Source organism: Nomia melanderi, chromosome 2 (assembly GCF_051020985.1).
Source record: "Nomia melanderi isolate GNS246 chromosome 2, iyNomMela1, whole genome shotgun sequence".
Classification (NCBI taxonomy): domain Eukaryota; kingdom Metazoa; phylum Arthropoda; class Insecta; order Hymenoptera; family Halictidae; genus Nomia; species Nomia melanderi.
The window spans coordinates 335519-348221 of record NC_135000.1 but is presented as its reverse complement, the minus strand read 5'-3'; the positions used below and the strand labels follow the sequence as shown (position 1 = coordinate 348221).

The 12703-nt window shown below is 47.8% G+C and overlaps 2 protein-coding genes across 2 annotated transcripts in view; one reads left to right on the top strand and one right to left on the bottom strand.

The window, feature by feature from the left end:
- Positions 1 to 12703, top strand: part of LOC143176942 (uncharacterized) — a 219580-nt gene that overhangs the window by 90360 nt on the left and 116517 nt on the right. The gene's annotated exons all lie outside the window — the stretch shown is intronic.
- LOC116434377 (uncharacterized) lies at positions 42 to 3533 on the bottom strand. The gene is made up of 2 exons (XM_076364837.1): positions 1911 to 3533; positions 42 to 1811 (listed from the first exon to the last, which is right to left on the bottom strand). The coding sequence occupies exons 1-2, from the start codon at positions 3531 to 3533 to the stop codon at positions 42 to 44; spliced, it is 3393 nt and encodes a 1130-aa protein (XP_076220952.1).

Sequence of the window (12703 nt, the reverse complement as noted above, 5' to 3'; positions counted from 1 at the left end):
TACGTGTAGTTGAGTACATGTGTTAGATACAACCTTAATTTCTAAAGCGTGGGAGGTGGTGTTCCACCTGGTACGTCTGTGGATGCTGGCTCCTTTGGGACGTGGTCATCTCCGTCCGGTTGGTAGGGCAGTGGTACTATCCGCTTCACGCTCCGATCAATCACATTCGTAGCGGTTTTAATTGTTACGGTACGAATAATGTTGTCGGAGCCAGGATGTACCTTCATTACCTTGCGGAGAGGCCACTGCATGGGGGTTACGTTGTCTTCCTTGAGAAGGACAACCGTGCCTTCCTTGATTGAGTGGCTGCCCGTGGTCCATTTGCTGCGCCTGGTCAGCTCGTTGAGGTATTCTCGGTGCCAACGATTCCAAAAGTGCCCTTTTACCTTTTGGATATGTTGCCACGTCGATAGACGGTTCGCAGAGGTGTCTGTAAAGTCCCGCTCACGCAGGCTCGTAAGTGAGTCGCCGATAAGGAAGTGGCCGGGAGTAAATGCTATGAGGTCGTTTGGGTCGGATGATAAAGGTGTGAGAGGCCGGGAGTTTAGAATGGACTCTATTTGGATTATCAAGGTGTTGAATTCCTCGTAGGTAAATAGATCAGTGCCTACTACGCGTATCAAGTGGTGTTTGAACGACTTCACGGCCGCCTCCCATAATCCCCCGAAATGCGGTGCGCGGGGTGGAATAAATTTCCAATCGATGGATCTTTCCGCGAGGAAAGTTTTCACCTTTTGGTGGTGGTCGTCTGATCGAAGAAGTTCGCGATGTTCCTTTAGCTCGTTACTAGCTCCGACGAAATTCGTGCCGTTGTCCGAGTGCAAGCTCACGCAGAACCCTCGTCGCGCGATGAAGCGTTTCAGTACAGCAATGAAGGCTTCGCTGGTGAGGTCGCTCACGAGTTCTAAGTGGACGGCTTTCACTGCGAGACAAACGAAGACCGCGACGTAGACCTTTATTCTCGCGCGGTTACGGTGTTTTCGTTCCTTAATGTAGAACGGTCCGCAGTAATCCACGCCGACGTGCGTGAACGGTCGAGATTCGGTGACCCTTGCCTCAGGTAGATTACCCATCACGTAATCCACTGACGGTGGTTGGGCTCGTAGACAGCGAATGCAGGGTCTCAGCGCCTTCCATACCTGGTTTCGTCCATCAATGGGCCAGTATCTGCGCCTAACGGCATGTAGCGTGTTTTGGACGCCAGCGTGTAATTGAGCTCGATGCTCGGTTTCAACAATGAGTAGGGTTACCCGCGCCTTCGGCAGGATGATGGGGTGTCTTTGTGGGAACGGGATAGCCGAGTGCTTCAATCGGCCTCCGACTCGCATGACGCCGTCCTTGTCCAGGAAGGGAGCTAGGCGCTGCAATTTTCCTCCGACGTCGGTATCGCTTTTGGATAGGCGCCGCAGTTCGTCGGCAAAATGTGCCTGTTGGAGGAGCCTTATTATCGCGTCGTGGGCGCTCCTGATCTCCGAGGCGGTGAGGCTTCCCTTGTTGTAGTTGGTCCTCTTCCACCTCAGACAGTACGCGACGATTCGTTGCATTCGTCCCCATGACGAATAATTGTCGAGGATACCGGTGTCCCATGTTTGCGCAACCAAGCAGTTTGCCGCCTTCTGCTCCGTGGTCGCATCTTCGGGTGGTGCGATATTTGTTATTGGCCACGAAGATTCCTTCCTCTTGAGCCATTCCGGTCCTTGCTGCCAAATGGATGGCAGAAGGAACTCTTCCGGATGCTGTCCGCGCGAAATGAGATCCGCGGGGTTGTCTGATGTGGGAACGTGGCGCCAGTCCGCGCCGTTTGTCTTTTCCTGGATTTCCGAGACCCTGTTTGCTACGAACGTTTTTAGCGTGTGTGGAGACGTTTGTAGCCAGTGCAGCACTATGGTAGAGTCCGCTCAGAGAACTACACGGTCGATCTCCACGTGCAATGCTTTCTTGGCCGTAGCTATTAGGTTCGTGAGTAGCAAAGCCCCACAAAGTTCGAGTCTCGGAATCGACTGCGTCTTGAGCGGTGCGACCTTTGATTTTGCAAACAAGAGTTGCACGTGTGTTTGCCCGCGTTTGTCGGTTGAGCGAACGTACGCGCACGCTCCGTAAGCCCTCTCGCTGGCATCGCAGAACCCGTGCAACTCCGTTATCGTCGACGCATGAGGAATGGTGTTCCTGGGAAACACGACGTTATTTAGCATCGGTAGTTGCTTGTAGTACTGGATCCATTCCGAGTGGATGTCCATGGGCAGAGATTCATCCCAGTCCACCTTGATGGTCCAGATTTTTTGGAGCAGCATCTTGGCGGCGCTGATGACGGGTCCTAGGAGGCCAAGGGGATCGTAAATTCTTGCAATTTCCGACGTAATGATGCGCTTGGTTACGCGTGATGGGGCAGGTCGTATCTGCACTTCATACGTAATGGAATCGTTTTTGGAATTCCAAACAATTCCCAGAGTCTTCGGCGTGGATGATTCTCCAAGATGTAATTTCTTGTTAACGTCTTGCTCCGGTAGACCCTCGAGAATTGTTTTCTGATTGGCTGCCCATTGCCGTATATTTAGGCCCGCTAAAGTTAGCAGCTGGGTTAGCTCCTCTCGGATGGCGCGAGCTTCTCTGATCGTTGATGCTCCGGTCAGCGCATCGTCTACGTAGAAGTCTCGCTGTAAGATTTTTGCCGCTTGAGGAAACCGATGGCCTTCGTCCTGGGCCAATTGAGTCAGACAGCGAATCGCCAGGTACGGGGCAGCCGATAGTCCGAACGTCACCGTCTGCAATTCGAACGTTTTAATTTCGCCCGATGCATCGCGCCAGAGGACCCGTTGATATCGTCTGTCGTCTTCTCGGACGAGGAACTGCCTGTACATCTTCTCGATATCCTCGGTGATAACGTACCGATGTATTCGGAAACGAAGAAGAATGTACAGCAGGTCGTCTTGAATTTTTGGTCCGACGTGAAGAGTGTCGTTCAGCGATAATCCGGTGCTCGTGGCCGCGGAGCCGTCGAATACCACTCTCAGTTTAGTGGTTTCGCTGGTTGTTTTCGTTACCCCGTGGTGCGGCAGGTAATACCCACTTGTCGTAACGTCGTCTTTGGCTACCTGAACCATGTGTCCGTGGTCAATGTACTCGTTCATTACGGCGTGGTACGCTTCCTTCAATGCTGGATTGCGTTGCAGCTTGCGTTCGAGGGATTCGAGTCGCCGATGTGCTTGGGATTTCGATTCCCCCAGTTGCCCTTGCGATTCGGAGAATGGCAGTGCTACCACATAGCGACCGTCGGCTCTTCTGGTGACGTGTTGTCTAAACTGTGACTCGCACAGTTTATCCGAGTTGGATAAGATTTGGACTTGTGGTCCTTCTTCTATCTCCCAGAATCTCGCGAGGTTGAAGTGCGGCGTGCTCGTTGCGTGACACGAGGCGCCGTGACCTTGCGCGGGAGATGGTGGGCTCCCCCCGATGACCCATCCGAGCCTCGTCTTCTGTAGGTAGAGGTCGGGTTCATTGGGGGCTGATAGGCTGATCTGGCCTACACTCAGCATGGATAACGCCGCTCCAGAGCCGAAGAGTAGATCGATTCGTGAAGGGCGGTGGAATGCCGGATCCGCTAGTTTGATATATCTTTTGATCCGGAACACGATCTGCTATCTTCGGAATCGTTAGAAACGTCAGAGTTCGCCGGTATGCGTTGACCCTTGATTTCACAGTAGCCGTGACTGTGTGCTTTGCGACGTTGGTCATCGCGTTGAGAGCCCCTATGGGGATGGAGCATTTCCTTTTTGGGATGTTTAGCCTTTCGACAAGGTCTTCCGTGATGAAATTGGTCGTTGCACCTGTGTCAATGAGAGCCCTGGAGTTGACTGGACGTTGCGTCTCATCCATTACGTCAACTTGTGCGGTGACGAGCAACTTATTGTTCACGGTGTCAACGGTGAATGCCTTGAAGCGGCTTCGCTCCTTCCGGCTCTCGCGAGGCTGTCGTCATTCGCTCTCTTCTTCGTGAGCGGTTGGCGATGTTCCGCGCCTCTTCGTTGGGATATCAGCTTCGTGATCCGATGATGGCCTTGGTCGATGAATCAGCGTATGCTGCTGCTGTTTACATATGCGGCATGAACCCTTTCTGCATATCTCGGGTTTATGGTCGCTCCTCAAGCAATTTTGGCATAGCGAAGCTCTCTTGGCGGCCGCTATGCGTGCGTTCACCGACAATGAGTGGAACTTCTCGCAGCGCCAAATTCCGTGGATCCCTTGGCATATCGCGCATTTTGGTGCAGTCGCGGAAGTCGCGGAAGTCGCGGAAGTCGCGGAAGTCGCGGAAGTCGCGTAAGCCGCTGGAGTCGCGGGATGCTGGGAATTACTGGCGTTCGCAGCGGTTGCGAAAGCGTGAGCCCGTATTGCGTATCGATGGTTTGTAGTTTTCGCAATTGTAGATTGACCTATCTGTCTCGACGACGAAGGTTTGGGTTGCGTCGATGAAAAACAACTCGCGCGTTTTTCGAGGAAATCGAGCAGGTGTTGGTGCGGGGGCATTTCTTTGTCCTTTAACGAGATTTCCCACTGCCACGCGGAATCGGCGTTTATCTTCGATAAGATGATCGCATTAATAATGGAATCCCACGAAGATAGGTCGGTGTTTAGATTTTTCAATGAACGCAGATTTTGGCGGATTATGTCTACCAGTTCCCCTAGCGCTTCCGGTGTATCTCGCGACAATTTCGGCATCGCGAGAAAGGCGTTGCAATGTTTTAAAAGAATTTGACGCTTGCAGTCGAATTTCTTCTTCAAAAGTTCGATCGCGTCTGCGTAGTTCGCGTCCGTCGTGCTTAGACATTCGATAGCCGCGGCGGCTCTTCCTGTTAGAGTTGACCTCAAATATTGCAACTTTTGCACGGGCATAAGGTCGGCGTTTTGGTCAATTATAGATGAGAAACTGTCAAAGTATGATGTCCAGTTCTCAACGTTCCCGTCGAATGTAGGGAGGCGCATCTCTGGCAGTTTGATTGCCATCGGAGCTGTTACGGATGGCGCGGAAGAATCCGTGGTGTTCCGTCGCGGAATCGCGGCTGGACGGGCTCGTTCGATGAGATCCTTCGCTTGCGCGACCGCGGATATGTATCGATCGTGTATTTCAAAACGGCGCGAGGTCTCTGAATTATCGAGCTCTTCCAATTCGAACTGAATCGCGTCGAAACGTTCCCATATTATGTGGAGGCTGTCTAAGTGTGCTCAAAGAAGTCCGATATCGGGCCGCGCGGATTTCTGTACCCTTTCGATCACCCGTTCGAACGCGGTAATGTGGCCGACGATGTTGCCACGTTTACGTCGCAGGGCACTGATATTAATCCCTTGCGAGGTGGATGTGTTGGCGGATTCGTCTTGTGTTTTTGACATTATGGACCGTGGGATATAGGATATTGGCGACAAACTGTTGAGCCTACCTTTATCGAAGCGGAGAACTTGACGAGGATGGTCCTGGCTCACAGTGTGGCGACGGTCCGCGGGTTGGATTGGTCCACAGGCTGCAAGGCTGTCCTCGTTTGAATAATGTCCAACGTGGTGTGAGTGGTGACACTATTACACTGCAACCACTTGCACTGTGCCTTTTCCCACTTGTCACTATTTGTTTGTCACTAAATTGTACATAGTTCGCTTATTTCCGGCGAGACATCCGGCTCGAAGGACCAAATGTTTTTACGTAATACGCGGCGCGCTGCAACTATCCGGATGCGTCGAGAGCCAAAGTTGTCAGAGGTCGTAAATCTCTGACCGATGCTTTGACCGACAACTGACCGCGTATGTCCTTACGACTTTTTACGGTGATAAGGATATTAAGGTTGAAAACCACTTGACTTTGGTTAACAGATAAATTCCTTTTAATGATTTAACACTTAGACCTATCGGTGAATCTATGTTATCAAGGTTCTATAATGTTGTTGACTCGTCGGAAAGATAATGTTTCCCGTGCGCTTCAAGTGATTATAATGTTTCCCTTGAAGCCGAGTGTAACGCAAGATTAGTTTTCGCGACGTAGAGTATAACTTTTCTTTTTCGACGCGTTGTTTCTTCTTCTTGTGTTTTCTTAACTGTCTTCCTGTCGCATCCTCAGCCTTAAGGAAAACTTTAGGCCCGCCTTTCCCCTGATTTCTCGAAATTAAGAATCCAATCAGGGGTAGGCGACACTGACCACGCCCTACCTCGTGCGTCCGAAACGCGATTTTTCGGAAGTAGGAAGTGTCAGTGGAGGTGGAAGCTGTGTTGGTGGGGTTTAAACAAATTCGATGAAATTTCCGCCAGGCTTGGGTCCCGGTCTGACCTGGGTAACGGTCTTCGGGGCTGAGTTTAAGACCCTTTGGAAATTCACGTTTATGACACATGCAATTAGCCGTTGAGGACGAAGAAAGTTGGAAGCAGATGTGTCATGCGGATTAAGAAATAAACTAATTCTCAAAAACGGCTCTGGAGGCTTGCGTGCCATAAACGTGCTAGCACTTTGTGCTTCGGGTATTGTCCCTCGTACAAGTTGCTAGCCATCTGTAGAACCGAATATTTTCGCGTTCAATAAACGATCCTACTAAAATATTCTTAACGTATTTGATGGGCAAAATCTGTACAGAATTCTTCTATTGGGGTTGCTTATGGCTTTGTACAAATTAAACTAAAGGTACGCTACGGAACAGTAATTTTCTCGGCCCTTTGGGCTGCGAACGATGTGCCGCTACAATACCCCTCTGCCACTGTAAACGCTATAAAAGGGGAAATATGTAATACAATGTATGACTTAAGGGGGGAAATACCTTTAGACGGATGAAAACGAGCTTATCTTTATGAATTTTTTTGTAAAGGAAAGGATTGTTTTACATTTTTTAAACTTTGGTTATCATTTATTATATTCTTTATCTATTACAACGCATTTTTTGTTTTTCAAAATATTTAATAAATTCTTAATTTCTCGTGGTGGGGCACCATCGTGTTGGAAAATGAGATTTTGTCTAATAGCTAGAGGAACGTTTTCTAACAAATTCGATAAGTCTTCACGTAAAAACCTTAAGTATTCAGTTCCATTTAAAGTATTTGGGAAGAAATAAGGTCCTATAATTTCATTTCCCATTATTCCTTCCCAGACATTCACGTTCCATCTTACTTGGAAATGTGTTTCTGCGATGGTATAGGGATTTTGAGTTGACCACCAATGCGTATTGTGCACGTTGAAAATTCCGTCACGAGTAAATTTGTCTTCATCGGTCCATAAAATACGCGATAGAAACTGTGAATTGCTACGGTACTGTTCAAGGAACCAATGACAGAAACCTTTTCGCGTGATGAAATACCGAGGCATTAATCCTTGCACTCTCAGTGTGTGATAGGGATACATGCTGTTATCTTGCAGAATCCGATGGACTGTTGATCTACTAATACCATGTTGTACAGATAAATTTCGTATGCTTCTACGAGGATTACGAAGTACACTTTCTAGGACTTTCTTCTGCCTCATTTCGAATCCGCCGAGGACCACGTAAATTGTAATTGCAATGAAAAGTTCCTTATTCGATGAAATTGCGATTCACTCTTTCAATTACACGTTTATCTGGATGTCGTCGAGTTGGATATCGGTTTCTGTACAAACGAGCCACGGCAGATGCGTTACCACTACACGCACCCAACGCATGAATCATATCCACGTATTCTCGATTTGTATAACTCATTGCGAAGGATTGATAGAAACTGTTAGTCAAAACCGAAGATAATAACATACTAAGACACCAAATGAAACTGTGAGAAGTGCTCAGAACGTCATGTCAACAGAAATGGTGTTTTCATGCATTCGTCACATTCAGAGTCAGGTAAGCGGGAATTCCCACGTTTCGAGCATCCGCCAGGAAAAGCGCATGACAGCACGCTGGTCATCCCCGAGTGGTAGGAACCGCGGCATGCTGGGCAACACTGGCAGTTCCTCCTTTCGTCCTGTATTTCCATGTGCCCATCCCCCCCCCCCCCCCCCCGAAAGATGGATTTTCGCGTGTCCACTCGGCATGGCCGTTGTTGGTGGTCTCTTCACACGTCCACCCCTCCCTCCTGTCATAATGGAGTACCCATTAACGTATCCTTTGTGGATTTTACGATTTTAGTCATTTTAATTGGGTCAGACATAAGCGAAGGCTTTCCTTCCGCTTCTTTTGTTTTCTTAGCTGCCCTCCACTTCTGAGCATGCTGTTTCTGACGAGAATTAGAAGACTTCGGTTTCGGTGAGGCTTCTCGAATTCCCGGCTCCCTGTCTTCTGCCCAAGACGCTGGCATAAGAGCGGCATTATACTTTTTCCAGTTGTGTAAGTCGTTATCCTTCGCTGGTCTCGAGTTGTCCGTGGATTTTCAACGGGAATGTAATTTTGATTACCCATCTGGGTTTTACCTTTCATCTCAACAATAAAGAATTATCAATTTGCAATTAAATTGACCTATCAATCCGGTTTTTGAATCAACCAGCATCCAAAAGATTTGCAGAGATCTGTGCCTCCTACTGAATGTTTCGGGAAAGAAAGGAATTCTACTATTGGAGAATGTAGACCAATACTCTTGCACATTTGGCACTTTAATCAATCCCATATTTGTTATAATGGCAATGAAAGCTAGAAATTCTTCTTTGGTGATATCGTGCCACTTGTGCCAAATTGATTTGCGTGAGTGTTGTTTCTTATTTTTTCGTTGGCATAATTGTTCGTTTGTTTTTTTTATATTGTCCACTAATTCACTTGTAAAATATAAAGTAAAATAGTCTGTGGGTTCTTTTATATTACTCGGTACTTGTGATCCGATCGTTTGGTGATGCACATTAAAATTTATTGTTGCTGGAGGAATACCGTACTCAGTAGGGTGTGTCTCTAATCAGACGCACATAGAATCAGCCAACGATCATACCACGCTGTAAAATACCGGTTCTCGTCCGATCAGACGAGAATACGAGAACCATTATAGACGTAGATACTTAATAATTTTTTAGATATTTACATTTTATTTAAATATTTACAATTTTACAAGTTTCATTATACCCGTTAATTACAGTTTTGGTTGAAGTTTTTGTCAAGTGTCAAACGGTATGGTGCTAACGTACTACAGTTGGTTATTGACATGATCCCAGCCGGCCTGAGGCTAAAACGGGGCAGAGAGACAAGAGGACTCGCCCGCACGTTTCACCGCATTCTCACCGAGGTAGGCAGAAAATGACAGGCAATGCATACAAACCTTGCGAAGGTTACTACACAAAATGGGGTTTAAGTAGAAGAGGTGTACAGATGCACTGGAGGGTAATGCATTTAGAAGGAGTCATTAAAAACGCCATAGAATGGATAATAGGAATATAATTTATATTTACGAAACGTGGGTGAACAATAGTCTCACTTTTGGAAAATGTTGGCACAACGATGAAGAAGTTGATGTGTTGGAAGGACATAAATCATCTTACCGGCTCGTAATTGTACATGCTGGTGAAAAAAACGGATTTGTGTCGAAAGCTGGATTAACTTTTAAAGTCGGCACAGTCACGAACGACTATCATGGCAACATGAATGTGGGATTGGAATGAACCAAAACAAGGTTTAAAATAAGTTTTATTTAATTTTAATTTATAATTACTGCTCTTTCTCGCACTATTTACAATACTCGCTTTGTTCTCGCCAACTCGCAATTCTCACCAAGGACTGTCCTTTCCTCATGCATCCTTCCTAAATATACCAATCACTCACTCACATTCTCACATACACAGATTTTGCGGTTATCGCTCCTAATATTCGCACTCTCTTTCACTCATTCTCTCGGTCATTCACCTGTCGCTTGTTTACTCTTTGGATGATCGACAGCTGATCAGCAGCCCTAGCAACAGCTAGTGTTTGCATTTCTTTATTTGTTCCTAACTGCCGCCTCGTTTGAACTTTAATGGCTTAACTTCCTACATTCGGCCATCCTGAACAATGCTCTTGTCCTCAGGAGCTGCATTACCGGCTTCCTCTTCATCTGTCGAGTATGAATAGTCTGACACATTTTCCAGCCATGGCTTCATGTGGTCAGCGGATGTCGTTGTTTGTAGTGGCCCACCATGTTCTCCGATCTTTTTTACTACATATCTATCATTACGCAACACTTTTACAATTTGGTATGGACCGTAATACTTTGCTGTTAGTTTAGAACCGGGTCCAATTTGCGTTCTTTTTATAGTAACTAGATCATCGCTGCGGTATAAATTTGGACGTCTTCTCTTTTGATTATAGTTACGTCTGTTTTCTTGCTGAATCTTTGCTATGTTTTCCCTAGCCTGATCACGCATCTTATCGCGCTGTTCGCTAAACATCGCAATTCACTCATTCTCAATCAGTTCTTTCATTTTGGGATCCTCTCTCATACGCATCGGAACGCCGAATAACAATTGAACCAAACTGAAACCATTCTTTCGTGTTTGGTATAGATGGTTTTGATAGCATTGGAATAAGAGTGCGATTCACTCACTCCTCTTGTCCATTTGCCCTAGGAACACCTGTCATTATCAAAACGTGCTGGATGTTTTCATTTTTGCAATATGATTCAAATTCTCGCGAGGTGAATGCTGTTCCGCGATCTGAAATGATCCGTCTAGGATTGCCAAATATGTCTGCCTGCTTCCTTAATCTAGTGACTACTTCCGCTGTTGTAGAACGAGTGGCATACAACCACACGAATTTCGCAAATGCATCGACTACTACTAGAACGTGTTGATAATTATTTTTGGTCGACGGTAAGGGGCCTATATGGTCAATATGGTGCGTATCGAGTGGAACTATTCCCTTATCGATCATATTCAGAAAACCTTCTTGTTTACCGTGTTTTCTCTCCGATAAGATGCAGCTGATGCAATTTTGTATGACTTTCTCAATGATCGCGTGCATATTCGGAAACCAATACTCACGTTTTAACAAGCTTTCAGTCTTAGCTACCGAAAAGTGTCCTATCTCGTGTATCTGCCTAACTATCTGGGGTTGCATTGCTTTGGGTAATATCAATTGTACTTCGCCTGCCTCTTCTTTATATAACAAACCGTTTCGCACCACGTATCCTTCGCATTGGCCATGACTCGCTAACTCAAAGAAATTTTTTAACGTCGCGTCGCTATGCTGTGCTTTTCGTATTCTCATAATGATGCTAAGAAGAGAAGAGAAGAGAAGAAAAGAAAAGAAAAGAAAAGAAAAGAAAAGAAAAGAAAAGAAAAGAAAGGATTGCAAAGTAAGACAGGGCAAAACGAAACAAAACAAAGAAGAAAGTATATTTCCGCGAAAATTTCGCGGAGTGTCGCGGATTCGCGATGGGTGGTCGCTGTTTCGCGGGGGGGTGGTCACGGTTCCGCTGGGGGTGGGGCCGCGCGTCCGCGAGGATCGCGACATGGGCGATTTTCCCGGATTCTTTCCTTAGCGCGGAGGATGTCGCGCGCGGCTTGCGCCAGAGCCGGGAAGATCGATTCCCTAACCAAGTCGGGTGGGGGCGGAGGCCAATCCAAGTTCCCGGCGGTCCGCAAGGCTGTTCGAAGGGGCTCGCGTTCTGCATTGTGCAGGGTACATTCGAAGAGGAGGTGGCTCGGGGTTTCATTGGGAGCGCCGCAGCGGCAGCAAGCAGCCTCCTTCGCAAGAGTTGTATTTCTCGGCGCACTTCGACCTGATTTTCCGGGCGTGCGTCCGGATCTTCAGGCCGTGGTCGAAGTAGACGCCGAGATATTTGGCGGTTTTGACCATACGTATCTGCCTCGATTGGATCTTGATCGTTGGGGGCTTTCGGATATCGAGATGACCACGGAAGAGGATCATCTCTTCTTTCTCCTGCGAAAGGGACAGCTTCTCGGACTCGCACCATTTCTCAATGATGGTTGGCGCGAGTTGTCCCCGTTCCTGTAACTCTAGCCTGCTGTTGTCTGGCACGAGGATCAGGAGGTCGTCCGCGTAGGTGAACGCCTCTATCCCCTCATTGGCCAGGGTGGTCAGCAAGCTGTCGAACACTAGGTTCCAGAGGCAGCGCCCTAAGATTGAGCCCTGAGGACATCCTCTGGTTACCGGTTTCTCTACGCGGAACATTTTTCCTATCAACGAGGCCGCACGGTCATTGAGATAGTCCGTGACGAGTTTATAGAGGTTTCGCGGGCAGTTCCACTCCTTGAGGCGGAAGAGGACGCTGAGCCACCACACGTTGTCGAACGGGCCCGAGATGTCAAACAAAATCGCAAGCGCGTATTTTGACGTTGACCCCTCAAGCCCGCTGCGGACGGCGCGGATGGCGTCAGTCGTCGACCTCCGTTTTCGGAAGCCGAACTGCCTAAGGGATGCATAATCCGGATGGAGGAAAATGGGCTCCAGTATTTCGCGTATCAGCTTCTCCAGGGATTTCCCAACCACCGAAAGAAGGCAGGTAGGAGATGGCGGCGGACTCGTCCCTATCGGGGTTCTTAAGAAGCGCGCGTATTGAGCCATACTTCCATGGCTTCGGGAAGCTGCCTTGTGACACGCAGCCGTTGAAGAGGGCTGATAAGTCGGTTATTAGGACCAGGTATGCGGCCTTAAGCATTCTGACTTCAATGAGGTCGGAACCTGGGGCTTTACCATTGCGAATCGAGCCGATTGCATGGCAAATTTCCTATTCTGAGAAGGGTGGAGTGTCAGGGGTATCTGGGAGTGTTGCGCTTGCAGACCTTTTGCGACGTTGACAC